At 42.0% G+C, this 27760-nt stretch overlaps 1 protein-coding gene across 6 annotated transcripts; it reads right to left on the reverse strand.

The window, feature by feature from the left end:
• Positions 1-27744, reverse strand: mylpfb (myosin light chain, phosphorylatable, fast skeletal muscle b). Of its 6 annotated transcripts, XM_029629707.2 has the most exons (7): positions 25563-25843; positions 24904-25025; positions 5558-5656; positions 3691-3871; positions 1474-1552; positions 1292-1340; positions 1-848 (listed from the first exon to the last, which is right to left on the reverse strand). In XM_029629707.2, exons 2-7 carry the CDS (start codon positions 24982-24984, stop codon positions 744-746), a joined length of 594 nt encoding a protein of 197 aa, XP_029485567.1. In that variant the 5' UTR covers positions 24985-25025; positions 25563-25843; the 3' UTR covers positions 1-743. The 6 variants fall into 6 exon arrangements, with proteins under 6 accessions (XP_029485567.1, XP_029485568.1, XP_029485566.1 ...); XM_029629708.2 differs by lacking the exons at positions 24904-25025; positions 25563-25843 and adding an exon at positions 6534-6638; XM_029629706.2 differs by lacking the exons at positions 1-848; positions 1292-1340; positions 1474-1552; ... (1 more) ...; positions 5558-5656; positions 25563-25843 and adding exons at positions 14351-14933; positions 15383-15689; positions 27724-27744.
• Between the last annotated feature and the right edge of the window lie 16 nt (positions 27745-27760).

A 27760-nucleotide genomic window follows, 5' to 3' on the forward strand; every position in this document is an offset into this window, starting at 1 on the left:
TGGTACGAAAGACATTGGTTTTTATTTATAAATCATTGGTTTATTTGTTACAGAGATTTCTGACAGAAAATGTTGAGAATTTATTTTGTCTCCCTTTCTCTCTCTTACAATGCACCTACTGCTAAATCATGCTTTACTCTTATTCAAACGCCCTTCCGTTTGTCTCTATTGATGAGAAAGAGAAATTGAGAGGAGTAGGCAAGCTACTTTAGTGCAGTACTCGTCCCTTTTAAAGCTTTCCCTTTTTCCAGTACATTATTACTTCACATCAAGTCGAGACAAAACAGACCTTGCAGGTCAATATGCTACTTGTTTCAGATAAACAATAGAGCATACACCACAGCACCCAAGAGTAAAAGTGTTTGTCTGTAGATACTGAACTCTATAGGCATACATGATGTAGGTATGATGCATGCACTGTTCGATTCGATAGGGAGAGATATAAGTGAGGAATGGGGAAGAAGAGAAGGAATCGGAGGCAGGGAGGGAGATAGAGAGGAATAGTTTTGATGGTACAAGATTTTATTTTCAAATAATCCCACTGTTAATACTCTCACACAGCACACCTCCATTAGCCTTCAACCCTCTCAACTCAGCCTCTCGATAAAGGACAGTCTTTCATAGTGAGCGGGGTGGAGATGGAAAGAAGAGCGAGGGGAGCGTGTAAGCGGGCCACAGAGTTGGAGAAGGGGGGTAAGTGAGGGGGATGACGGAGAGAGGCAGAGGGATTGAAAAAGTGGATTTTACTCATCCTCCTTCTCCTCTCCGTGTGTGATGACATAGCAGATCTGTTTATAGTCAACGTTGCCAGCCACATCTGGGGGAAAGGCAGCCCACAGGTTGGACATCTGAGGGAGAGGAAGACAGAAGCTCGGAAACATTGCGGGGAAATGGACAAAGTCCAGTGTCAGACAGCACACAGAAATAAGTCATTCATTATTACTGTAAATAACCATGGCATGAAAGCTCAAACACCATGTTGCTCTAAGGGTGAAATATTCCTCGAGCAAAATAACTGTGCAAAGAGCAAGAAATACTGTAAATCTCATTGTAATCAGTGTGGTTTAATTTAGAAAAGTTTCTTCAACAATGTTCATTATAAAGGCGATTGTTTATGTATTGCTCAGTTTACGAAACGTATTAAATCGCCCCTTTTTACGCATATTGCTGAAGAAACGTTTCAAATTAAAATCACAGATTCTAATGAGGTTTATGGTATTTCTTGCTATTTGAACAGTGATTGTGCACTAAGAAAATGGCGCTCTAAATGACTGAATGACTGATCCCTCACCTCCTCAGCGGTGAACCTGTCACACTGGGTGGTCAGGAGCTCCTCAATGCTGGAGGAAAGGAAAGAGGTAGGAAAAGAGAGAGAGAATTATTAACTAGGGCACACATTAAGACTACCTAAAGAGGTTGTGAGTGAATTTATAGGATAGTAATGGTAGGAAAGGGTACAGGGTGAAAACGTACAATTCCTTCTTGATGAAGCCGGTAGCCTCGGGGTCCAGGACCTTGAAAGCACTCACGATAACATCCTCGGGATCAGCACCTAAGAGGAAGGGAAGAAGAGGATCCTCAGGTAAACTCTGTTACCTCAAACTCACAGTTATGGACTAAGAAGTGATGGACTAAGAAAAGTGATGGGATAAGAGTGGTGGACTAAGAAAAGCAGTAGAAGTATTAATTATTAACAAACAAAACTTTATGTAAAATATGTACATTATATAGAAACTTATACTGAACAGAAATATAAAGTGTTGGTCCCATGTTTCATGAGCTGAAATAAAAGATCCCAGAAATGTTCCATTTGCACAAAAATATTATTTATCTCAAATTTGGGGAACAAATTTGTTTACATCCCTATTAGTGAACATTTCTCCTTTGCCAAGATAATCCATCTACCTGGCAGGTGTGGCATATTAAGAAGCTGATTAAACAGCAATATCATTACACAGGTGCACCTTGTGCTGGGGACAATAAAAGGCCACTCAAAAATATGCAGTTGTGTCACACAACACAATGCCACAGAGGTCTAAAGTTTTGCAATTGGCATGCTGACTGCAGGAATGTCCACCAGAGCTGTTGCCAGAGAATGTAATATTAATTTCTCTACTGTAAGCCGCCTCCAACATTGTTTTAGAGAATTTGGCAGTACGTCCAACCGGCCTCACAACTGCTAATCACGTGTTACCACGCCAGCCCAGGACCTCCACATCCAGCTTCTTCACCTGCGGGGATTGTATGAGACCAGCAGTCTCATACGGTCAGAAACCGTCTCAGGGAAGCTCATCTGCGTGCTCGTCATCCTCACCAGGGTCTTGACCTGACTGCATATCAGCGTAGTAACTGACTTCAGTGGGCAAATGCTCACCATCGATGGCCACTGGCAAGCTGTAGAAGTGTGCTCTTCACAGATGAATCCCAGTTTCAACTGTACCGGACAGATGGCAGATAGCGTGTATGGCGTTGTGTGGGCGAGTTGTTTGCTGATGTCAACTTTGTGCCCCATGGTGACGGTGGGGTTATGGTATGGGCAGGCAGGCAAAAGCAAGGAACACAATTGCATTTTCTTAATGGCAATTTGAATGTACAGAGACAACGTGACAAGATCCTGAGGCACATTGCCGTGCCATTCATCCGCCGCCATCAGTATGATAATGCACGGTCCCATGTCACAAGGATCTGTACACAATTCCTGGAAGCTGAAAATGTCCCAGTTCCTCCATGGCCTGCATACTCACCAGACATGTCACCCATTGAGCATGTTTGGGATGCTCTGAATTGACATGTACGGCAGCGTGTTTCAGTTCCTGCCAATATCCAGCAACTTCGCACAGCCATTGAAGAGGAGTGGGACAACATTCCACAGGACACAATCAACAGCCTGATCAACTCTATGCACAGGAGATGTGTTGCACTGCATGAAGCAAATGGTGGTCACACCAGATACTGACTGGTTTTCTGATCAACTTCCATACCTTTTTCTTAAGGTATCTGTAACCAAAAGATGCATATCTGTATTCTCAGTCATATGAAATACATAGATTAGGGTCCAATGAATTTCTTTCAACTCAGTAAAATCTTTGAAATTGTTGCATGTTGAGTTTATTTTTTTGTTCAGTATATAGACATATCCAACTAGTTTATATTCCCTATACAGAAAGTATAGAAAGTACAGAAAGAGGGACTAAAATATCTGACTGCTCACTCTCATTAAGAAAAAGTAATGTAAGTTATGTAGCTTATACAAAACATTTAGAACACCTGCTCTTTCCATGACAGACTGACCAGGGGAATCCAGGTGAAAGCTACAGTATTTATTTATGTTACTTGTTAACAGGGTATGGTAGTAGGTGCCAGATGCACTTGTTTGTGTCAAGAACTGCAACGCTGCTGGGTTTTTCACGCTCAACAGTTTCCCGTGTGTATCAAGAATGGTCCACCACCTAAAGGACATCCAGCCAACTTGGCACAACTGTGGGAAGCCTTGGAGTCAACATGGGCCAGCATCCCTGTGGAGAGCTTTCAACACCTCGTAGAGTCCATGTGCAACTCAATATTTGGAAGGTGTTCTTAATGTCTGGTATACTCCGTGTATGATGGATCCATTACCAGGCTAGTACAACTCGGCTTGGTTCAGCTGAGTAATGTGAAAAAGCTATAAGTCTCTCCTAGAGGTTGACCTACCCTTCAGCTTCTCGCCGAACATGGTGAGGAAGACGGTGAAGTTGATGGGGCCGCTGGCCTCCTTGATCATGGCTTCCAGCTCCTCATTCTTCACGTTCAGTTGACCCATAGTGGCCAGCACGTCCCTAAGATCATCCTTGCTGATGATTCCATCTCTGTTCTGATCAATGATTGTGAAAGCCTAGCAGGAAGCGAAGCAGATGAGAGAGTTGATACCATATTATTCACTGTGGAGCAATCCAAATGACATCGATCACATTAACATGACGGTCTTAAGTAAATGTAATGTTTCTATTGCTTAGAAGCATATGAAAATAAGTTAATGTTATCACACTACCCAGTACCCTATTGAAATGTATTGCCATGACCTCAGTCTCCTCATTTCAAAATTCATTAGACTAGTCGATGATAATAGACATTGTGTAAGGAACAAAATGAGGGTGCACTGCATTGTGAAATTTGAGTTGCGGGAATATTTACATCACAATTCACAAGATTTTCCCCAAGATAGTCCATCAAGATAAATGTGAAAAGGTCTCTCTCCTCACATAGCTGCAGTGAAACCCAAGAAGGCTATAGAGCACACAGTGGACTTGGCAGCTGTCCAACCACTTGTCTTTTTAAGGTGTTAAAATGGTGTCGGGACATCAGACAAGCCTAGAGACATTTAAGGAATCAGTATTGATTACACCACTAACACACCTCCCCTTACCCCCTCGCCCCTCCCCAGATTAATCCCTCTGCCCCCAACCCCTGTTCTTTTTTTTTTATTCACACCTGTCTCCAATTGGCCAAGTCAATCACACAAAGACAGGGATATACCCAAAGACTCTGACACACTTCCATTTTACCCCTTAAAAATCATACAAATTGTTATAAGTTTCCCAAATGATTGTAATTTGTCTCCCTCGCTGATTAGGTTGTGCTCTCCTAAATACTGAGAGCACTTCCAATGTGAACATTCCCACATGATTTTAACAACTCGTAGGTGTCACAGGGACAGGTTCGTAGAGGGGGTGCTGGGGAGGACTACCCAGCAAACCAAAATTGGTTCTGTGAAAGTTCCCAGAACATTCCTTAGGTTTCAGCAAATGTTCTCCAAATACAAAAACTGTCCAGTCGTGTTGATGATTATACAATGTCTGTATAAAACCTGTCTGAACACATTTCATTCTTTACAGGTAGATTATATTAAATTACCTGGAAACCTAATAGAGAACATTTAGGGAATGTTCTGTGGTGGTTGTTACAGAGGTTGTGCACAACATTTTAGTGAATGTTAGGAGAACATTCCAAGGATATGTATATATATATATATAAAATATAAAAAAATCTGAAAAACAGGATGTTGTCATCCTAATGTTAGATAAAACCCTAACTAGAACTTAATGGGTCTCTTAGCTAATGTTCTGGGAAATGTTCCCGGTTTGCTGGGTAGTGACCTGTCCCAAGTGACTGCTATCGTCTGTCTCCTGCTGGCGGCTCTAATACATTTTTTTTAAATTGTCAAATGGAGCAAAAAACTTTATCGAATCAAGTCTGTCTGTCCAGCTCTATGACAGCTATCACTTCCATCACGCCCACAGTGATAGATACAGTAAAATGTGAACACCACCAATGAGGACGCCACCTGCCTTAGGATGTCCTTGTCTTAACTATTACAAAGTCGTTGGGTTGTTTGTCTATTTTGGGCTTTTGCAACCCTCTTTCAATGGGATCACAATGTGATGTGTGGAGATGTTACAATGGCATGTATCCCAATAACTATGTCGGCTGACTTATTACAACTACTTGACCAAGCATTGATATCCAGTGAAAATAGTTTAAGTGTGGCAGAAAATCCCCCCCCCAAAAAAAAAAAACTCACCTCCTTGTACTCCTGAATCTGGCTCTGCTCAAACATGGAGAACACATTGGAGGATCCACCCTCTCCCTGCTGCTGTCTCTTCTTGGCTTTCTTGGGTGCCTGGGGGTAAACGATGACCAAGACATGTAACTTAACTCACAGTCAACACAACCAACATTTTACTGTAACGGCCTGTTTGGGCCATCCATGCCACTCTGGCTCATTTTGGGCCAAAAGGTCTTAGACCTCCACAGTAGCAAGAGGAAATCGCTAAGATATTTTTTGAGAATGATTCCTTGTCATTGTCAGTGACATCAGTTGTGCCAGAAGTAGCCCCTCTAGGAATTTACTAGGTATTGTCATTGACCTCTAGGGATGATCTGTGTCCTTCTGCTATTTTAGCTGTTAACCGTCACAAGTTCCTAGGCCGTCATTGAAAATAAGAATTTGTTCGTAACTGACTTGCCTAGTTAAATGAAGGTTGAATTTTAAAAAATAAAAATACATGGGAGTGATGCTTAGCTTTACTTCAGATTTCGATGCCTGGGTGCTTTTAGCTTTTGTCTGAATAAGTTGTACCAATTCAAGTCGCACTTTATCAGCATAAGGCTTTGAAAAAAAGGTGAGTTGCATAAAAGGCACTCGGTCTGTTCAATTGTAGCGTCAAAATTGGCTAAGATTCTGTAATATCTTAGAGGCCTCTTGAGCAGTGGTCCCCAAACATCCTTTAAGTATTTCCTTTTGATGCGCCATTTCAACAAAACCCGAGTATAAAAGCCACAAGACTTGGTCTTGGCTCTTTTGCCCAGGGAGGAACCAGCTTCCACCAATAGGTCCCGAACCAGTTTGGTTCCAGTTTTCAGAGTCCATTTCATTGCCATTATCCAGTTTTGCATTGGTATCCTACTATCAATTATGCTTTAAGTTATTAGTTTATCAAAGACAATCCTAGACCCTAGAAACTGTTCTCCATTGAGAGGAACGCAAACACACTCACCATCTCTTTAGAGTTTGTGGGGGTTTTGGTTGGTCAAGAAGAGAAGTCTATGCCAAGTCGATGTGACTGACATGTTTGTGTTGGCCCCTTGCCTTATATACTAACTCAATGGGGCTAACTTTAGCTGCACCATCAAGTTTGGCAAGAAAAGAGGGAGCTGAGGAACGTAAGAGAGAGAGGGAGGAGCAAGGGGGTGCTCAGGGTATCGCCTTTCCGGCACTCCAAAATAGGCACAGGGAGTCTTGGAATTAGGTGAATTCGAGCACAACATTCAGGCCTTACTTTGGTGTCAGTGTCACACTGACAACACACACAATATGGACCAACCTCTATTGCAGCCTTTGGGACTATTGAACCGCCCCTCGCCCTTCCTTTCTCTCTTTAACACTTCATTCATAGCATGCTCAGGGTCTTTGTTGTGGCTATTTTTCATTTTCTTTTATTCCACCCACCCCAAGACCGCAAACAACACAATGGGCTATTGTGGCATATCCATTGTATCCATGTCATGCCTGTTACCAGTTGCAGGTCCTTCCTGTTACAACACTTTACACCGTCCATAAAACAACAGATAAGTATGTGTTTAAAGCACAGGCTTTAAAACATATTTTAAAAGTCACCACTTGTTTAACTGACCTGTTGAGATCTGTGTATACAGTACGTACCCCCTACTAGTGTGGAAGAAGCCAACTGAATGGATGACAGTAATGACATGTGGAAACTGTTGGCTGAGGGGGTTGGTAACATTCCAGTAATGACAAGGTCACACATTCAAGAGACAGAACAGAATATAGCAGCAATTGCTGAGTAATTACCAAAACATACTATACATTCCTGCAACTCCAGTCCTGGATTACCCCCAACAGCACACATTTTGTTGTTTGATTTGATTTTGATTTGACGACTAAACAGAAGTGGTTTTCCAACATGGAGGCTCTAATTTGGGTTGCTCCTGGTCCCTGGAGATGCCCAGGACAGTGCTTGACCGAGCAGGCCACCAGACCACCCACTCAACTCCATTTCGGGGCTCCATGGTCGGCTGTCTACCATGGAAGTGTACAGTGGAGCGACGTATTGAGATAGTTTCAGGGGGCCGTGAGAACTGATACCGCTCTCCCCTCAAACTACCGCACAATGTTTCTTTCTTCGATATTCAAGGGCCTTCTCTCCAAAAGTCTGTCCACCCTCAGTTGATATATTTTCTTCTCAGTCTCTGCTTTTCTCCCTCATACACATTGCATTACTTGCGAGAAGAACCAGTGGAGAAGTTTCAGTTGGAAGTAATGTAATAGGCTTCGTTGACAAGTGAGGAAAAATAGGAGCACTTTGAAAGAGTGTACATTTTTAAAAATTTAAAAAACACACACAACAGCTGTGGATAGACCAAAAATAGCAATGCCTCTGCCTCCCCCTGTTCTCATTCAGAGACATTTTGGCTCTCCCTTTAACTAGAGTCTAAGGGCCCGGGGCTGGGTTTCTACTAAGCCAACATATGGAATTGTTTTAAGATGGTCATACCAAGGATCATTTAGCTATTTGATTTGTGATTTTAGGATCCCTGTAGGTATAAACAAATATTTACTAATATTTTTATGAAACATTGAATTTGGCATTAATGCTATTAGCCCATAGAAATGCATTGAATAACATATTCATAAATGGCAAAGCAGATCAAAAGGAAGTATGTTTTGAAGTGTCTGTCCTAAGGTGCATTTGGAAAGTATTCAGACCTCGTCGTTTTCCCCATTTTGTTACGTTACAGCCTTATTCTAAAATGTTTTTTTCCCCCATCAATCTACACACAATACCACATAATGAGAAAGCAAAAACAGGTTTTTATTAATAATGTATGCAAATTTATAACAAATAAAAAACAAATATCACATAAGTATTCAGACCCTCAGTACTTTGTTGAAGCACCTTTGGCAGCGATTACTGCCTTGAGTCTTCCTGGGTAGGATGCTGTATTTGGGGCGCTTCCCCAATTATTCTCTGCAGATCTTCTCAAGCTCTGTCAGGTTGGATGGGGAGCATCCCTGGACAGCTATTTTCAGGTCTCTCCAGAGATGTTCGATCGGGTTCAAGTCCGGGCTCTGGCTGGGCCACTCAAGGACATTCAGAGACTTGTCCCGAAAACACTCCTGCGTTGTCTTGGTTGTGTGCTTAGGGTCGTTGTCCTGTTATAAGGTAAACCTTCACCCCAGTCTGAGGTCCTGAGCAGGTTTTCATCAAGGATCTCTCTGTATTTTTCTCCATTCATCTTTACATCGATCCTGACTAGTCTCCCAGTCCCTGCCGCTGAAAAACATCCCCACAGCATGATGCTGCTATCACCATGCTTTACTGTAGGGATGGTGCCAGGTTTCCTCGAGACGTGACGCTTGGCATTCAGGTCAAATAGCTCAGTCTTGGTTTCATCAGACCAGATAATCTTGTTTCTCATGGTCAGAGTCCTTTAGGTGCCTTTTGGCAAATTCCAAGCGGGCTGTCATGTGCCTTTTACTGAAGAGTGTCTTCCGTCTGGCCACTCAACCATAAAGGCCTGACTGGTGGAGTGCTGCAGAGATGGTTGTTCTTCTGGAAGGTTCTACCATCTCTACAGAGGAAATCTGGAGCTCTGTCAGAGTGACCATCGGGTTCTTCGTCACCTCCCTGACCAAGGCCCTTCTCCTCCGATTGCTCAGTTTTGCTGGGCAGCCAGTTCTAGGAAGAGTCTTGGTGGTTCCAAACTTCTTCCATTTAAGAATGATGGAGGCCATTGTGTTCTTGAGGACCTTCAATGCTGCAGACATTATTTCTTACCCAGATCTGTGCCATGACTCAATCCTGTCTGAGCTCTACGGACAATCCCTTCGACCTCTTGACTTGTTTTTTTTCTCTGACACTGTCAACTGTGGTACCTCATATAGACAGGTGTGTGCCTTTTCAAATCATGTCCAATCAATTGAATTTACCACAGGTAAATCATATCAAGTTGTAAAAACATCTCAAAGATGATCAATGGAAACAGAATGCACTGGAGCTCAATTTCAAGTCTCCTAGCAAAGGTTCTGAATACTAAAAACCTGTTTTTGCATTGTCATTATGGGGTATTGTGTGTATATTAGATGACATTTCTCAAAAACAGGTTATAGGCTAGATGTGCACCACCGAGCCAGAACAGTAACGTTAGGCGAAATTAAAGCCAAATTATTAGGGTGAGACACATGGGCTACTAACAGCTTACTACACAGCATACACTTAGCATTACTTTCTTAGCTACAGTATACATATCTCCCTGGCATATTACATCATTTATACAGCATCATATAAGACATTTTTGGACTCACCTTGTTGTGATGTGCTCACTTGAACAGGAAGGTGGCGCGGTGGTCCTTCGGGGGCAAATTTTGTCAAAGAAAGAGAAAGATTTACAATTCCAAATTGGATGACTGTTCAAAACGTATTCCCAGTCTGAGCTAGTTTATTCCGGACTTCTCAAGTGGTAATGCTTGCGGTTAGCCAATGTCACCGATTCCTTCCAAACCAGTCGGAAGTTTACATACACTTAGGTTGGGGTCATTAAAACTCATTTTTCAAACAATCCAAAAATGTCTTGTTAACCTATAGTTTTGGCAAGTCGGTTAGTACATCTACTTTGTGCATAACACAAGTAATTTTTCCAACAATTGTTTACAGACAGATTATTTCACTGTATCACAATTCCAGTGGGTCAGAAGTGCACATACACTAAATTGACTGTGCTTTTAAACAGCTTGGAAAATTCCAGAAAATTATGTCATGGCTTCTGATAAATGATGTCAATTAGCCTGAGTCAATTGGAGGCCTACCTTAAAAATAAAACAAATCTAAAGAAATCAGCCAAGACCTCAGGAAAAACAATTGTAGACCTCCACAAGTCTAGTTCATCCTTGGAAGCAATTTTCAAATGCCTTAAGGTACCACATCCATCTGTACAAACAATAGTACGCAAGTATAAACACCATGGGACCACGTCATACCTCTCAGGAAGGAGACGCGTTCTGTCTCCTAGAGACTAACGTATTTTGGTGCAAAATGTGCAAATCAATCCCAGAACAGCAGCAAAGGACCTTGTGAAGATGCTGGAGGAAACAGGTACAAAAGTATCTATATCCACAGTAAAACGAGTCCTATGTCGACGTAACCTGAAAGGCCGCTCAGCAAGGAAGAAGCCACTGCTCAAAAAACGCCATAAAAAAAGCCAGACTACAGTTTACAACTGCACATGGGGACAAAGATCGTACTTTTTGGAGAAATGTCCTCTGGTCTGATGAAACAAAAATAGAACTGGCCAAAATGACCATTGTTATGTTTGGAGGAAAAAGGGGGAGGCTTGCAAGCTGAAGAATACCATCCCAATCGTGAAGCACGGGGGTGGCAGCATCATGTTGTGGGCATGCTTTGCTGCAGGAGGGACTGGTGCACTTCACAAAATAGATGGCATCATAAGGCAAGAAAATTATGGATATATTGAAGCAACATCTCAAGACATCAGTCAGGAAATTAAAGCTTTGTCACAAGTGGGTCTTCCAAATGGACAATGACACCAAGCATACTTCCAAAGTTGTGGCAAAATGGCTTAAGGACAACAAAGTCAAGGTATTGGAGTGGCCATCACAAAGCCCTGGCCTCAATCCTATAGAAAATTTGTGAGCAGAACTGAAAAAGCGTGCGAGAGCAAGGAGGCCTAAAAACCTGACTCAGTTACACCAGCTCTGCCAGGAGGAATGGGCCAAAATTCACCCAACTTATTGTGGGAAGCTTGTGGAAGGCTACCTGAATCGTTTGACCCAAGTTAAACCATTTAAAAGGCAATGCTACCAAATACTAATTGAGTGTATGTAAACTTCTGACCCACTGGGAATGTGATGAAAGAAATAAAAGCGGAAATAAATCACTCTACACTATTATTCTAACATTTCACATTCTTAAAATAAAGTTGTGATCCTAACTGACCTAAGAAAGGAAAATTTTTACGAGGATTAAGCGTCAGGAATTGTGAAAAACGGAGTTTAATTGTATTTGGCTATGGTGTATGTAAACTTCCGACTTCAACTGTATAATGTGATTTAATCTGTGGCCAATGACTTTGAGCCTTCTTGGAAGGGCACTACTAATGTAACTATATGGCAGGACGCAGAGGATTGGAATTTTCGATGTCTCCCATTACTAAGGACTGGTGACGTAGTTTCCCCATGTGTGACAGAACACTGAGCCAATCATGGCACAACGCTCCTATTTTCTGCTGGCTCACCTCCACCACAGAAAGCATTGAGCTAGGCTGAAACACCTGCATTTTGGAGCTGCCTTACTCAAGAAAACAAAACAGAGACCATGTTTGTATGCGGCTTTATTAACTCAATAATTTGTACATATTTTTTAAAACATTATTTGCAAACTTAAATGTGACTCGTACGAATACCAAAATAACATGCAGAACAGGCATGTATATATATTTTATGCTAAAAATGTGGGTCTCAAAACTGGCATGAATGACAGGTCTCACCTGTTCTTGTGGCTGAATGGAAGCAAGAAGTCCTTACAGCAATGTTCCGACATCTAGTGGAAAGCCTTCCCAGTAGAGTGGAGGCTGCTATAGCAGCAAAAGGGGGACCAACTCCATATTCATGCACATGATTTTGGAACGAGATGTTCGTCGAGCAGGTCTCCACATCCTTTTAATCATGTAGTTTATCTGAGATATACAAAGCTCAGAGCCTGCATCCACAAAGCCTCTCAGAGTAGAAAATTGGTCGTAAGAACACAAAGCCTCTTAACTCAGAGACCCACCTAGTCGACAGAGACCACATGAGCTGTCCTAACCAGTTAAGAATTACAAGCAGGTGTCTTGATAATTATAAAAAAAGCAGCGAGTCAGTGGTTCCTACACCACATGCAATTGTTTTGGAGTTGTTCAAATTATGTTTTGATATTTCGATATGATCAATCCATAAATCAAGAGACTTACATGCAACAGTATCTCTTGAGCTTTTGACAATGCTTTCACAGGAGGTCTATTTAACATATGCCTAAATACATATAACCACTAGGCTAATAAACATTTTCTTTCAATTATTTGATAACCTACATCATGTTATTTCAAGTTATCCCTTTGGAGCGAAACATCACATTGTTAAAAAAGATACCTAAATTGGGCTTATGTTAACTTCGATTGTGTTCGATGAAAATGATAGACCATTCAAACACTAGATGCAACGCTGTATGCAACATTACTGGAAAGTGACTTGATGCCTACTGTGTCAAAGCAATTTAGAATTGTTAAATGTGAGTGATGAGTGAGTTTAAAAACTATCAGAATTTGATTTTTTTTTTTAAAGGTTATGTAAGCCAACATATTAGGCAATAATTATGAGTAGGCAAAATGTATCAAATGTTTTACCATTGCAACAGATGTTGTAGTCACATTCACCGTGATTAGTTATTCCCCATTATTTGCAACTATGTCAATGAGCGTCATAACAACCTTTCCTTTGCGGTACCTCAAACTGTCGTGACTACCAGCTAAAATAAATCAAATTTATCTCATAATGTTTATTTAACTAGGCAAGTTAGTTAAGAACAAATTCTTAATGACAATGATGGCCTACCACCCCGGCCAAACCCTCCCTTAACCCGGGCGAAGATGGGCCAATTGTGCGCCGCCCTATGGGACTCCCGAGCACAGCCGGTTGTGACACAGCCTGGGAATGAGCCATGGTCTTTAGTGATGCATTAGACTCCTGCGCCACTCGGAAATACAACAGGTGTAGACCTTATCGTGAAATACTTAGTTAATTTAGTAAATATTTTCTTAACCAACAATGCAGTTCAAGGAAGAGTGTTATGGGCTTGTAAGTAAAGTAAAAATAAAAGTAACGAGGCTATATACAGGGGGTACCGGTACCGAGTCAATGTGCAGGGGTACAGTTTAGTCAAGGTAATTTGTACATGTAGATAGCGGTAGAGGATAGATAGATAAGAAACAGTGAGTAGCAGCAGTGTGAAAACAAAAAGGGGGGTCAATAGTCCGGGTGGCCATTTGATAAGTTGTTCAGCAGTCTTATGGCTAGTCTTCAAACAGGTTTTAACAAGATTCCTAGGACCTTTTCTGAGATGCTTTGTAGATACAGGCCCTGGATATTCTGTTGTTTTGACCCATATTTAACCCCTTTTTGGGGGGAGCAATAAAATACTTAAAAATACATTTTTAAACCGGTACCAGGTTACCTTCAGACGAGTCTTGTGTTGTGGAGCAAAACAACCAACATGTAGCCTACGTGTTCGTGAGCGCTTTCGATGGTGGGGTCATATTAATTAATACCCCAAACCGTTTAGTTCGCTTGGCACATTAGCAGTACTGACATCAGACAAGTCCCGTGGGGCTCAGTGCCAGCGAAAAGTGATTTCATGTCACCAAAGAGGAACATTTGTGGACATTCAAGCGGGGTGTTGGAGTGCTCAGTTATCAGTGGCACCAGATTAATGAATTTCCCATACAGTATTCATTTTTAGGTTGCATCTAAAAGCGTTTCATATCCTCTGCATCATTTCTGTGGGTTGAGTTGCTGTGTTGACTAAACTAGACTATTTTTGGAATCATGCTGGCTTAAGTGAATTTCAACCAATGTGAAGAAGACCACTCATAAACTCACAAATCAATTGCATGTATTATCGATTGAATGCAATAGCTGTATTATTACAGCATTACATGTAATAATATTGTAGCTTATTGGCTCTAATGGGGAGAACAACTTGATAAATGATTGCCTTTTAAATCATAGATATGAATTCAGATATTAATTCAAATGAAAACATTTATTTTAAAATAATCATTATATATTTTCTTACATTCACAAATATTAATTCATGTTGGCATCCATTATTGCAATTGGTACAGACTCCTTTGGTATGAACTGTTTGCATGCTTATAGTGACATACCATGCTGAATCAACCAAAATCAATTAAGTCTTCTTCCTGAATTACATCTTTCTGTCCCCGTCTCAACCAATCAGCAATCAGCTCCTTCACCTCCTTGCCAAAGTCCTCGTGTAGTTCGCTAAATTCCACCTTGGGTCCTGACCCAGTCACTGACCACTCCCCTTGGGGCGGGGATGGGACATTAATAGGTACAACATTTGCATTTCTCTTGGGCCAGAGTTTTGGAGACCTCTTATTGGTTGGTTTAGAGGAAATGGGAGGAACTTGTAGCATTTCATTTGTGCTAAAGCTTTGCCCGGCTCCCACACTTGGCCCTAGGTACTGTGAAAGGGTCGCGGTCCCAGAGTTCAGCCAAATCAGCGACTGAGTTGGCCTCTCTGTGTTTGGGCCAGCCAGTGTAGACTGCTGGGATGGGTCACCAGGAAATGCTTTCATGGCCTCTGTGGAAGGAGGAAGGAGTGACTAAGAAAAAAGGTGCTTGGACATTCATGGACACTTTTTAATCAAACACCATTTATGGACACTTTTTCATTAAACACAGCTGAACATTGATGAAAGTGCTTTGCATATGTAAAACCATCACGTGTATAAGTAGCGGGAACCACTAACTCATAAGTACATTTCAACGCGGGTACCAATCCTGATCCTGTAGATATTTAGGACGTGCAGAGTTTTATTCCAGCCAAGAACTAAAACACTTGTTTCAACTAAATCGAAGACTTGACGATTAGTTGAATCCGGTTATTTACCTACTAGCTCTCAACGACCAAGCTTGACAACTTGTTTTCCAGCTACTCTCATGACCAGGCAAACCCCTTGTTGATGTATCTACTCCCAATTATCTAGCTTGCCTAGTGCTGGCATGGAACAAAATCCTGCACCCATTCACCTTTGTACTGTTTCTCCAAATCCATGACCAACGCGGCCAGGTAGCCGTGGTTGGCCGACAGCAGGGCCCTGATCCAACTCTCCTGGCTGGGCTGGTCCTCTGCGGCTAGCTTGTAGGTGCGCAGGCCCGGTTCACCGCTCCACACCAGCGAAAAGGCAAACTGCTCCTCAGACTCGCACAGCTGCACTGAGCAGCCCTCCAAAACAATGACGCCAAGCAGGTCGCGGTGGTTGGGCCGGTCCTTGTAGAAGAGCAGGTTTGCCTTCAGCATGAACCAGCGCTTCTGATAGGAAGTGTTTCTCTCACCCTGTATATAATGGTACAATGGGATGTTTTGTCAAAACATTCGGTTGTTCACAGTTCAACAGGTCTGATGTCAGTATCAAATAGTTATTGTAGTTGAATCATTCTGAATTAAAAATAAATATGTACATAATATTATTTTCCTTAAATCTAGCACAAATGAATGTGCTCTGGAGAGAACATTTTACATATCTGGCATTAGTACTGTATCAAAAAATATCTTTATCATATAAAAAATACAAATAAAAACTAGTTTGCTTTATGTGCAGGCCTGAATAGGCACTCTTCCCCTTCCAAGCTCAGCCTACACAGTCAAATATGTGCGCCTGTGCAGTTTATTGGTCAATTGTCACTGAGGGGGTTTCGACTAGGCTGAACCGGGGTGCACTGGGTCATGGCCCGTCAAAAATTGCACTTCTGCTTTATCCCACCGCTCCTAAAACAGTGCCTTCAGAAAAGTACCTCACTTTTTCCACATTTTGTTGGGTTATAGCCTGAATTTTAAATGGATTCATTTGAGATTGTGTGTCACTGGCCTACTCATAATAAGGTAAGGAGTAAAAATGTGCTTAACAAATCACATAAGTTGCATGGTCTCACTGTGTGCAATAATAGTGTTTAACATGATTTTTTTTATGACTACCTCAGTTCTGTACCCCACACATACAGATAATTGTAAGGCACCTCAGTCAAGCAGTGAATTTTAAACACAGATTCAACCACAAAAAACAGGAAGGTTTTCCAATGCCTTCTGGTTGCCAGCTCACTTCCAGACAGATTTTTCCGGACACACCCAGGATTCGAACTGGCAACCGTCCTGTTGCCGGCTCATCTCTCTAACCGCTAGGCTGGCTACCTGCCGCCCCGGTCATATTTTCTATATAAATACATGAATCTGTGCCGCCAGGTCATGTTGGGGCCATACTTGAGAACATAAGCAACCATTTAACTTAACGGTTTCTCCGTCTGAAAATGCGTGTCAGCCACGCACGTAAATTGCCTCCCCTCCTCCATATTTAGAAACGGGTGGCTGTGTGTTTCTATTTGACAATAACAGCTGGTGCGGGATATCTAATATTAAGGTATTCCTCACTTGAGGTATAGTACCTCACGACGAGCTGTAGACCACAATATCCACCAGGAGTTATCAATATTTTTTTGTAGCAGTCTATTTACCATCAAAAAATGATGCTAAGACCGCACTCTACGAGTTGTATAAGGCCATAAGCAAACAAGAAAATGGTCATCCAGAAGCTACGCTCCTAGCAGCCCGGGACTTTAATGCAGTCAAACTTAAATCTGTTTTACCTCATTTCTATCAATATGTCACATGTGCAGCCAGAGGGGAGAAAAAAAACAAAAGAAACAACTCTAGACCACCTTTACTCCACACACAGAGATGCATACAAAGCTCTCCCTCACCTTCCATTTGGAAAATCTGACCATAATTCTATCTTTTCTATTCCTGCTTACAAGCAAAAACTAAAGCAGCTTCCTACCAGTGACTTGGTCAATACAGAAGTGGTCAGATGACACGGTTGCTACGCTACAGGACTGTTTTGCTAGCCCAGACTGGAATATGTTCCGGGATTCATCCAATGGCATTGAGGAGTACACCATATCAGTCACCGACTTCAACAATAAGTGCATCGACGACGTCGTCCCCACAGTGACCGTTGGTACAGATCCCAACCAGAAGCCATGGATTACAGGAAAAATCTGCACCGAGCAAAAGTCAAAGAGTTGCCTCTCAAGAAGTGGGACACTAATCCAGATGCTTATAAGAAATCCCGCTATGCCCTCAGACGAACCATCAAACTGGCAATGCATCAATACAGGACTAAGATTGAACCTACTACACCGGCTCTGACACTCGTCAGATATGACAGGGCGTGCAAACTATTACGAACTACAAAGGGAAACCCAGCCACGAGCTGCCCAGTGACGCGAGCCTACCAGACGAGCTAAATGCCTTTAATGCTCACTTCGAGGCAAGCAACACTGAAGCATGCATGAGAGCACCAGCTGTGCCGTACGACTGTGATCATGCTGTCCATAGCAGTTGTGAGCAAGACCTTTAAACCGGTCAACATTCACAAGGCCGGGGGGCCAGACGGCTTAGCAGGACACGTACTCAGAGCATGTGCGGATCAACTGGCATATGTCTTCACTGACATTTTCAACCTCTCCCTGACCGAGTCTGTAATACCTACATGTTTCAACCAAGTTCCTTGGTGTCCTCATCACCAACAAGCTATTATGGTCCAAACACACCAAGACAGTCGTGAAGAGGGCACAGCAAAACCTATTCCCCCTCAGGAGACTGAAAAGATTTAGCATGGATCCTCAGATCCTCAAAAAGTTATACAGATGCAACATCAAGAGCATCCTGGCGGGTTGCATCACTGCCTGGTACGGCAACTGCTCGGCATCCGACCGCAAGGCACTACCGAGGGTAGCGAGTATGGCCCAGTACATCACTGGGTACAAGCTTCCTGCCATCCAGGACTTCTATACCAGGTGATGTCAGAGGAAGGCCTTAAAAATTGTCAAGGATTCCATGCACCCAAGTCACAGACTTTTCTACCACAGGCTTGCTGTGCGGTAGCAAGTCTAGGTCTAAGAGGCTTCTAAACAGCTTTTACCACCAAGCCATAAGACTCCTGAACATCTAATCAAATGGCTACCCAGACTATTTGCATTGCCCCCTCCCCTCTTTTACACTGCTGCTACTCCATGTTAGTATTTATGCATAGTCACTTTAATAACTCTACCTGCATGTACATATTACCTCAATTACCTTGACTAACCTGTGCCCCCGCACACAGACTCTGTACCCCCTGTATATGGCCTCGCTATTGTTATTTTACTGCTGCTCTTTTAATATTTGCTACTTTTCTCTTACTTTTTAAAAAGCATTTTCTTAAAACTGCATTGTTGGTTAGGGGCTTGTAAGTAAGCATTTCACTGTAAGGTCTACCTGTTGTATTCGGCCCATGTGACAAATACAATTTGATTAGCTTGAGCCTACTGACAAGTTCATAGAAACAGCCCTTCTCCAATTCTGTAGCCTACTAGAAACCAGAAGTTTCAACGTTTATAAAACTAGCAAAGTCGTCTTTGAACTCACAAAGTCGAGCCCAATATAACCGTTACTCATTTTGAGAATTAGTGCTCACACATGCCATCTCGTCACTTCACAGTAAAAACTTTATACCATTTGAAAATTCTCATGTTCTATATAATTAAAATTTGTGCTTATGAATTTACCATGTTAAAATGTGACACAGAATTAAGGGTTTGTTATGAAATCATTTCCAATCCATCAAATTCATCATGGTATATTATTGGTGGAGTCAAATCCACCCCCCGCAAGTTTAATGCGCCTGTCTGATATGCATTTTGAGCCGGAGAAACTGTTTAAATGTAAATGGTTGCTTATACCAATTTGTAAGTCGCTCTGGATAAGAGCGTCTGCTAAATGACTTAAATGTAAATGTAATGTCTGCAAGTCTGCATTGTCAGCAAGGTAGAATGGTGCATCGTTCAAAAACACACATCTTTTCCATTCCTCTACTGCAGAGAGAGCCTGCAGAGTTCTGTCATACTATCCAGGTCTGTGCCCAAAGAATTCAAGCTTCTACTTTTAAAAATCCACCTTTCCAGAAGCAATTCTCTCACCGTTGCTGCTTGTTATAGACCCCCTTCAGCCCCCAGCTGTGCCCTGGACACCATATGGGAATTGATTGCCTCCCATCTATCTTCAGAGTTCGTAATTATAGGTGACCTAAACTGGGACATGCTTAACACCCCGGCCGTCCTACAATCTAAGATAGAAGCCCTCAATCTCACGCAAATTATCAAGGAACCTACCAGGAAAACCCTAAATCCGTAACCATGTGCAGGCACCCTCTTAGATATCATCCTGACCAACTTGCCCTCTAAATACACCTCTGCTGTCTTCAACCAAGATCTCAGCGATCATTGCCTGTGTGCATAATGGGTCCGCGGTCAAACAACCACCCCTCATCACTGTCAAACACTCCAGCGAGCAGGCCTTTCTAATCGACCTGGCCTGGGTATCCTGGAAGGATATTGACCTCATCCCATCAGTAGAGGATGCCTGGTTGCTCTTTAAAAAAGTCCTTTCCTCACCATCTTAAATAAGCATGCTCCATTCAAAAAATGTTGAAGAACAGATATAGCCCTTGGTTCACCCCAGACTTGACAAGCACAAAATCATCCTGTGGCGTTCTGTATTAAGATTGAATAGCCCCGGCGATATGCAACTTTTCAGGTTAGTCAGGAACCAAACTACTCTGTCAGTTAGGACAGCTAAAGCTAGCTTTTTCAAACAGAAATTTGCATCCTGTAGCACTAATTCCAAGAAGTTATGAGACACTAAAGTCCACAGAGAATAAGAGCACCTCCTCCCAGCTTCCCACTGCACTGAGGATAGAAAACATTGTCAGCACCGATAAATCTACGATAATCAATCATTTCAATAAGCATTTTTCTACGGCTGGCCATGCTTTCCACCTGGCTACCCCGGCCATCATCTCAATAACCCCTGCAGTAACTTGCCCAAGCCCCCTTCTCCTTCATCCAAATCCAGAGACAGCTGATGTTCAGAAAGAGCTGCAAATTCTGGATCCCTACAAATCAGCTGGGCTAGACAATCTGGACCCTCTCTTTCTAAAATTATCTGCTGAAATTGTTGCAACCCCTATTACTAGCGTATTCAACCTCTCTTTCGCATCGTCTGAGATGTCCAAAGATTAGAAAGCTGCCGCGGTCATCCCCCTCTAGACCCAAACTGTTAGACCTATTTACATCCTGATCTGCCTTTCTAAAATCTTCAAAAGCCAAGTTAACAAACAGATAACCAACCATTTTGAATCCCACCGTCCACTATGCAATCTCCTCCACTATGCAATCTGGTTTCCGAGCTGGTCATGGGTGCACCTCAGCCACGCTCAAGGTCCTAAACGATATCATAACCGCCATCAATAAAAGACAGTACTGTGCAGCAGTCTTCATCGACCTGGCTTTCGACTCTGTCAATCACTGTATTCTTATCGGCAGACTCAACAGCCTTGGTTTCTCTAATGACTGCCTCGCCTGGTTCACAAACTACTTCTCAGATAGAGTTCAGTGTGTCAAATAGGAGGGCCTGTTGTCCGGACCTCTGGCAGTCTATGGGGGTGCCACAGGGTTCAATTCTCGGGAAGACTCTTTTCTCTGTATATACCAATGATGTCGCTCTTGCTGCTGGTGATTCTCTGATCCACCTCTACGCAGACGACACCATTCTGTATACATCTGGCCCTTCTTTGGACACTGTGCTAACAAACCTCCAAACAAGCTTCAATGCCATACAACACTCCTTCTGAGGCCTCCAACTGCTTTTAAATGCAAGTAAAACTAAGTGCATGCTCTTCAACCGATTGCTGCCCGCACACTCCCACCCGACTAGTATCACTACTCTGGACGGTTCTGACTTAGAATATGTGGACAACTACAAATACCTAGGTGTCTGGTTAGACTTATCTCTCCTGTCAGACTCACATTAAGCATCTCCAATCTAAAATTAAATTGAGAATCGGCTTCCTATTTTGCAACAAAGCCTCCTTCACTCATGCTGCCAAACACACCCTCATAAAACTGACTAGCCGACTGATCCTTGACTTTGGCAATGTAATTTACAAAATAGCTCCCAACACTCTACTCAGCAAACTGGATGTAGTCTATCACAGTGCCATCTGTTTTTTCACCAAAGCCCCATACACTACCCACCACTGCGACCTGTATGCTCTCATTGGCTGGCCCTCACTACATACTCATTGCCAAACCCACTGGCTCCAGGTCATCTATAAGTCTACGCGAAGTAAAACCCCATCTTACCTCAGATCACTGGTACAAATAGCAACACCCACACGTAGCATACGCTCCAGCAGGTATATTTCACTGGTCATCCCCAAAGCCAAACATCCTTTGGCCGCCTTTCCTTCCAGTTCTCTGCTGCCAATGACTGGAACCAATTGCAAAAATCACTGAAGCTGGAGTCTTATATCGCCCTCTCTAACTTTAAGCATCAGCTGCCAGAGCAGATTACCGATCACTGCACCTGTACACAGCACAGCCAACTGCCTCATCCCCATATTGTTATCTATACTCTTGCTCTTTTGCACCCCAGTATCTCTATCATCATCATCTGCACATTGATCACTCCAGTGTTAATGCTAAGTTGTAATTATTTTGCCTCTATGGCCTATTTATTGCCTTACCTCCCTACATCTGCACACACTGTACATAGATTTTTCTATTGTGTTATTGACTGTGCATTTGTTTATGTGTAACTCTGTGCTGTTGTTGTCGTCGCACTGCTTTGCTTTATCTTAGCCAGGTCACAGTTGTAAATGAGAACTTGTTCTCAACTGACCTACTTGGTTAAATAAAGGTGAATAATGGCCACTAACAATGAAAAGAAATGTCTTTAAAAATGGAAGGTTGTTGGGAGGAGGCAAGATCAGGTGGGACCATTCTAGCCAATGAGAGAGCAGACACGTGTGAACAACAGGCACAACGGTTTCCACTAGCTACCACAGCCAGAAAGTCCAAATTGGCTATATTGTAAAAATATATATGTATATAAAACATGTAAAAATTAAATTTGCTTTTTGGTTTCAATTTAAGGTTAGGCATAACACATTTAAAAAAAGTTCAATTGTAGAAATAGGTGGACTTTATGACTGTGGCAACTAGTGACGACCAGGCACAACTCTGATATAAAGTAGTTTTTCTCAAAGTTACCAGGATGTCAAGTGTCCGACTTAGATCAATACACTCTTAACAACCTAATCCTTACGAAACTTCTATTTGATCAAATAAGCCACACGTATATATAATTTGACACTGACCTCCATACAAAAAGTCCTTGCTTCGTGAGTGAAAAAAAGCCATCTGCTGGAGAAGACAGATTGTGGACACAGTTATCCCTCTCGCTTCGCCTCTTCCTCTCTGGCATCACTGCTTGTGAAAGCGTCTCATGCAACTCCTTCCCTGTTAAATATTTTAGTTCCAGGAACCACTCTGCTGCAGCACCAATAATGTCCATCTTCTTGGACTTTCCCTCCACTTTAGCCGTGCCAATGATCACCGTTACATTCACAAAAAAAAAATCACAAAGTCCACCTTCTTTACATGCAACATCCTTGGAGCCTGCCGGTAGAAGCTAACGAACGCTGCAGTCTGCATTGAAGGCCTACCCAACACCATGGAGTCCTTAGGAGTACCTTGAGTTCCCTCCACCCGTTTGACAGCCTCTGCATATGAAATGCTCTGGATGACCCTGACTTTGGCAACTTCATTATTTTTCGACCTCGTCAGGCACTCCAAAATTATACTACATGCTTTCCACCACAGTTGCAACACTTCACAGCTTCTTCAACAACAAAAAAATTCACCATGAGCTTCTTTTCCACAACTTCTACATCTTGGATTCCTCCACCTGCAGACACTCTACATGTCCAAACATTCTACACAGTTTACACTGCAACTGCCTGGAAATAAAAGCTCTTACAGAAAAGTGCACATACCCCAGCTTCACTCAGGTCGGGAGGGACTCCACATCAAAAAAACAAGAATAGACAAGCTCTTCTTTCTTGCCATTGAGCCAACAATTCATCCTCCATGCATCAACCACTACAGGAACACTCATCAGCTCCTCGATGCCCACTCCCTCCGAGACTCCAGCAATTACTCCCTTGACGGTTTCTCTTCTCCTTAGCTCTGCATGGCCATCAATTTGCCCGATACCCAACTCATGCTTCCTCTGTTCAGCAGAAACACACAAATCAAGACCAGCCCAGTCCTCGTGACCCCCACCGACTCCACACCTCTCTCTACCATCTTAACGGATTTGACAATTCAGTCCCCAATTTTCCCAGAAACCAGACTCACAACAGATATGAGGTATTTTCAACATTAAGAGTCTTCTTTCCAATCCTAACTTTCTTTCCAATCCTAGCTTATTTTCCCATTATTTTGGACAGAGGTCCATTCTTCCTTATTTCCACTGCTATCCGATTCATATTCCACATCCCCCTCTGCCATCCTTCCTTAATCAGTGTGCCCTCATCTTCTCCTGATGTGCTATCATATTCCATTGTTTCCCATCTCTGAGCACACACTATAAATCGAGACTTGGTTTCCTCGATCACCCCAGCTGCCAAACTAACCCTGATTCACATGATCATCCTACCCATGCTAGATTATAGAGACATAATTTATAGATGGGCAGGTAAGGGTGCTCTCGAGGGGCTAGATGTTCTTTACCATTCGGCCATCAGATTTGCCACCAATGCTCCTTATAGGACACATCACTGCACTCTATACTCCTCTCTAAACTAGTCATCTCTGTATACCCGTCGCAAGACCCACTGGTTGATGCTTATTTATAAAAACGTCTTCTGCATCACTCCCCCCTATTTGAGATAGCTACTGCAGTCCTCATCCTCTACATACACCCGTTCTGCCAGTCACATTATGTTAAAGGTCCCCAAAGCACACACATCCCTGGGTCACTCCTCTTTTCAGTTTGCTGCAGCTGCGACTGGAACGAGCTGCAACAAACACTCAAACTGGACCGTTTTATCTCAATCTCTTCATTCAAAGACTCAATCATGGACACTCTTACTGACAGTTGTGGCTGCTTTGTGTGATGTACTGTTGTCTCTACCTTCTTGGTCTTTGTGCTGTTGTCTGTGCCCAATAATGTTTGTACCATGTTTTGTGCTGCTAACATGTTAAGTTGCAACCATGTTGTTGTTATGTGTTGCTGCCTTACTATGTTGTTGTCTCTCTTGTTGTGATTGTGTGTTTTGTCCTATATTTATATTGTATTTATTTATTTTTTCTAATCCCAGGCCCCGTCGCCACAGGAGGCCTTTAGCCTTTTGGTAGGCAGTCATTGTAAATAAGAATTTGTTCTTAACTGACTTGCCTAGTTAAATAAAGGTTAAATAAAATTTAAATAAATTAAGTCACGTCGTTTTGCCCTGACTTCACCATTGGCTTTGAATGGGCATTTGATACACCTAATTTAGTCAATCTGCAATTAAAAGGCAAGGATGACAAGCAAATGATTGTGATAGCTGAAATTATAGAATATACAAGTTAGTCTGCAAGACATGAGGAAAGGCGTGTTATCGGGTTACCTTTTTATACAGGTATCCTTCTTTGTCGACGGGTGAGCTGCACGACTGAAAATGAGTGAGGATCTTCCCGGTAATCTTCATCTCAACACCATGCTTTTACCATAGGAGTAGCTGGAGTTTGGCTACATAAGAACAAGGAAGTTAGTAGGGCACCCACCACATCACTGAAGCACATTCTCTCACTGCGGAGTTTACCTTGGAAAAAAATATTTACATGTTTTTTAATAATCAAATGATTGTGTTGTCTAATGATTTAACGCCATATGCGTTTGAACTTTAAGATAGTAATACAACGTTTGCATACTTCATTGCTGTGATGGTGAAATTACGCATCTTTACAGATATTAGGCTTATTCAATATGCGTAAATTAATTCGGTCGATTGTTTAGCTACCGTTCACAATCCGTAATTATTATATACAATTGTAATGCTTTGTTGCAGCTATGGGGAGCCGTAAAACAAAAACGCATAGGCTACTGTAGCGTTCATCATGAGAAATTCCCTTAACGTATCTGCTTCCGCATTTGTAAAATAAAGACAAATGGAAGTTTGGTAATATCATTGGGCTAAAAATTCGTAGGCTTACTTCTCTTCATCGAGAGGTACACATGTGTGTGCCTAGTAAAATAGCATATGGTAAATGGGGTTGTTTTACTCACCTCTTCTGTAAGAATAACGTGTGAAGGCTCACCAGGTATTGGCTAGAGAGGATACAGTTGTTGTCAAATTGATGTAAAAATAAAATGTTGCATTTTAGCTAACCCTAACCCTTTTCTTAACCTTAACCTAACTCTCATAATCTGTTACGTTAATTATCCTAACCTGCTACGAAAAGTCCATTGTGACATAAACTGTATCCCTTCTAGACAAAACCGTCCCACCAGCTCCCTGGGTGTTGTCAAACACTTCCTGGTAACTAAGGTGAGCGCTCAAATGAGCACATCGTCCACGTCAGCGCCTCATAGGTAACATGGGCCCACGCCCCTCAACTGTATGCTGATAAAGCCAGTGGTGTAAAGTTCTTAATAAGTAAAAATACTTTAAAGTCGTTTTTTGGGGTATCTATACTTTACTATATGTATTTTTTTACAACTTTTACTCCACTACATTGCTAAAGAAAATATATACTTTTTACTCCCATACAATTTCCCTTCTACCCAAAAGTACCTCTTACATTTGGAATACTCTGGCAGGACAGCAATATGGACCAATTCACACACCTATCAATATAATGCGGTCATCCCTACTGCTTCACATCTGGCGCAATCACTAAACACAAATATTGGGCTTGTAAAGTGTGTGTTGGAAGTGTGTCCTTATCTGTCTGTAAAAAAAATAAAATGTTGCAATCTGGTTTGCTTAAATTTGATGTATTACTTTTACTAAAGTGTGACAATTGAGTACTTTTTCCACCACCACACATAAGTACATTTTAAAACCAGATACTTTTACTCAAGTAGTATTTTACTGGGTGACTCACTTTACTTGAGTAATTTTATTTTATTAAGGCATCTTTACTTTCACTCAAGTATGACCATTGGGTAATTTTTTCTCCACTGAAGCCAGCATTGGATTGAATGAACTGTATTCACAATGTCAGGTCACACTAGATCTGAGGTTATGTTGATAAGGGACTCCTTTGTCATGGGGATGTATACCCCATTGTCTTCTCTGTTGGTTTATGCAAATCACATCAACCCCCATACAATCTTGTTGTAGCCTATGAAATCATACTAGGTGTTTATCCTTTGAACTGTACAATTAAGTTAATTATTTGTGATAGTTTCTGAATGTGTTGCAATTGCCTCAAATGCACACAATGGAAGTTACTTAGATGAAACTGCTTATGTTAATGTTGATTGCAGAAACAGTCATGGGAATTAATTCCATGCAGTGTTAAATGCCATGTACTATCCTCACGAGTTTGTAATAAAGTAAAGGCACATGCTTATCATGTGTCCATTTCATTGTCTGAGTAGTGACTGACCACCAAACACCATAAGGCTGTGTTTACACAGGCAGTCCAATGTTGATTTTTTTCCACTATTTGAGTAAAAGAACAGAATTGGGCTGCCTGTGTAAACACAGCCTAAGAGTTGCACAATTCCCCACTCTAAGACTAGTGCTATTTTGTAACATGAGGTAGGCCTATCTTTATGACGACTATAACGTTAGAGCATGACATTCTGAGATGAACACTAAAATAACCCTGTTCCTGTTTTGTCCCAACTAGCCACCAGACCAACTGAGCTAATTGATCAGTTCAATGATTGACTCAACTCAACACACCTGAGCCCTATACTAGCCTGCTCCGGGTCAGGCGAACGCAATTTATTCTGAAAAATTGCGTCATCATCCCCTTCATTTGAGGAAAATGACGGATTAAATATTCTAATCCAATGTGTGTTAAATGGTTATGTTAATACCTATCAAATGTAGTAATGACAGAATGCATTTAAAATGTCACACGGTAGAACCTTTTGGAATGAATTAATACAATTATTGTATCGATAGGAGAGGGGGGAAAGGTGCTCATGCATTAATACGCACACCAAAACCGGCATTAACGATAATAAAATAAAGACCGCACTTCTAAGACTTCTCACACCATATCCTGCTGAATTTGCAAGCTAACCTTACATTTTCATTTGTGCCGAAATTAAATGATCTGTTTCGGCATTCTCAATGAAGAGTTCGACGTGCACACGCAGTTATAACCCGTCTAGTTAACAGTAGGCAGGCGATCAATATCCACCGTCATTACGGAAACCATCTAGCGTAAGAACCAAACGGAAGCAAACAAAACGGGGCGGGACCTACCGGAATTGGTTGAATGGGAAGTCTTGAGTTTTCCGTT

The sequence above is a fragment of the Oncorhynchus nerka genome, linkage group LG23, assembly GCF_034236695.1.
Source record: "Oncorhynchus nerka isolate Pitt River linkage group LG23, Oner_Uvic_2.0, whole genome shotgun sequence".
In the NCBI taxonomy this organism is placed as follows: domain Eukaryota; kingdom Metazoa; phylum Chordata; class Actinopteri; order Salmoniformes; family Salmonidae; genus Oncorhynchus; species Oncorhynchus nerka.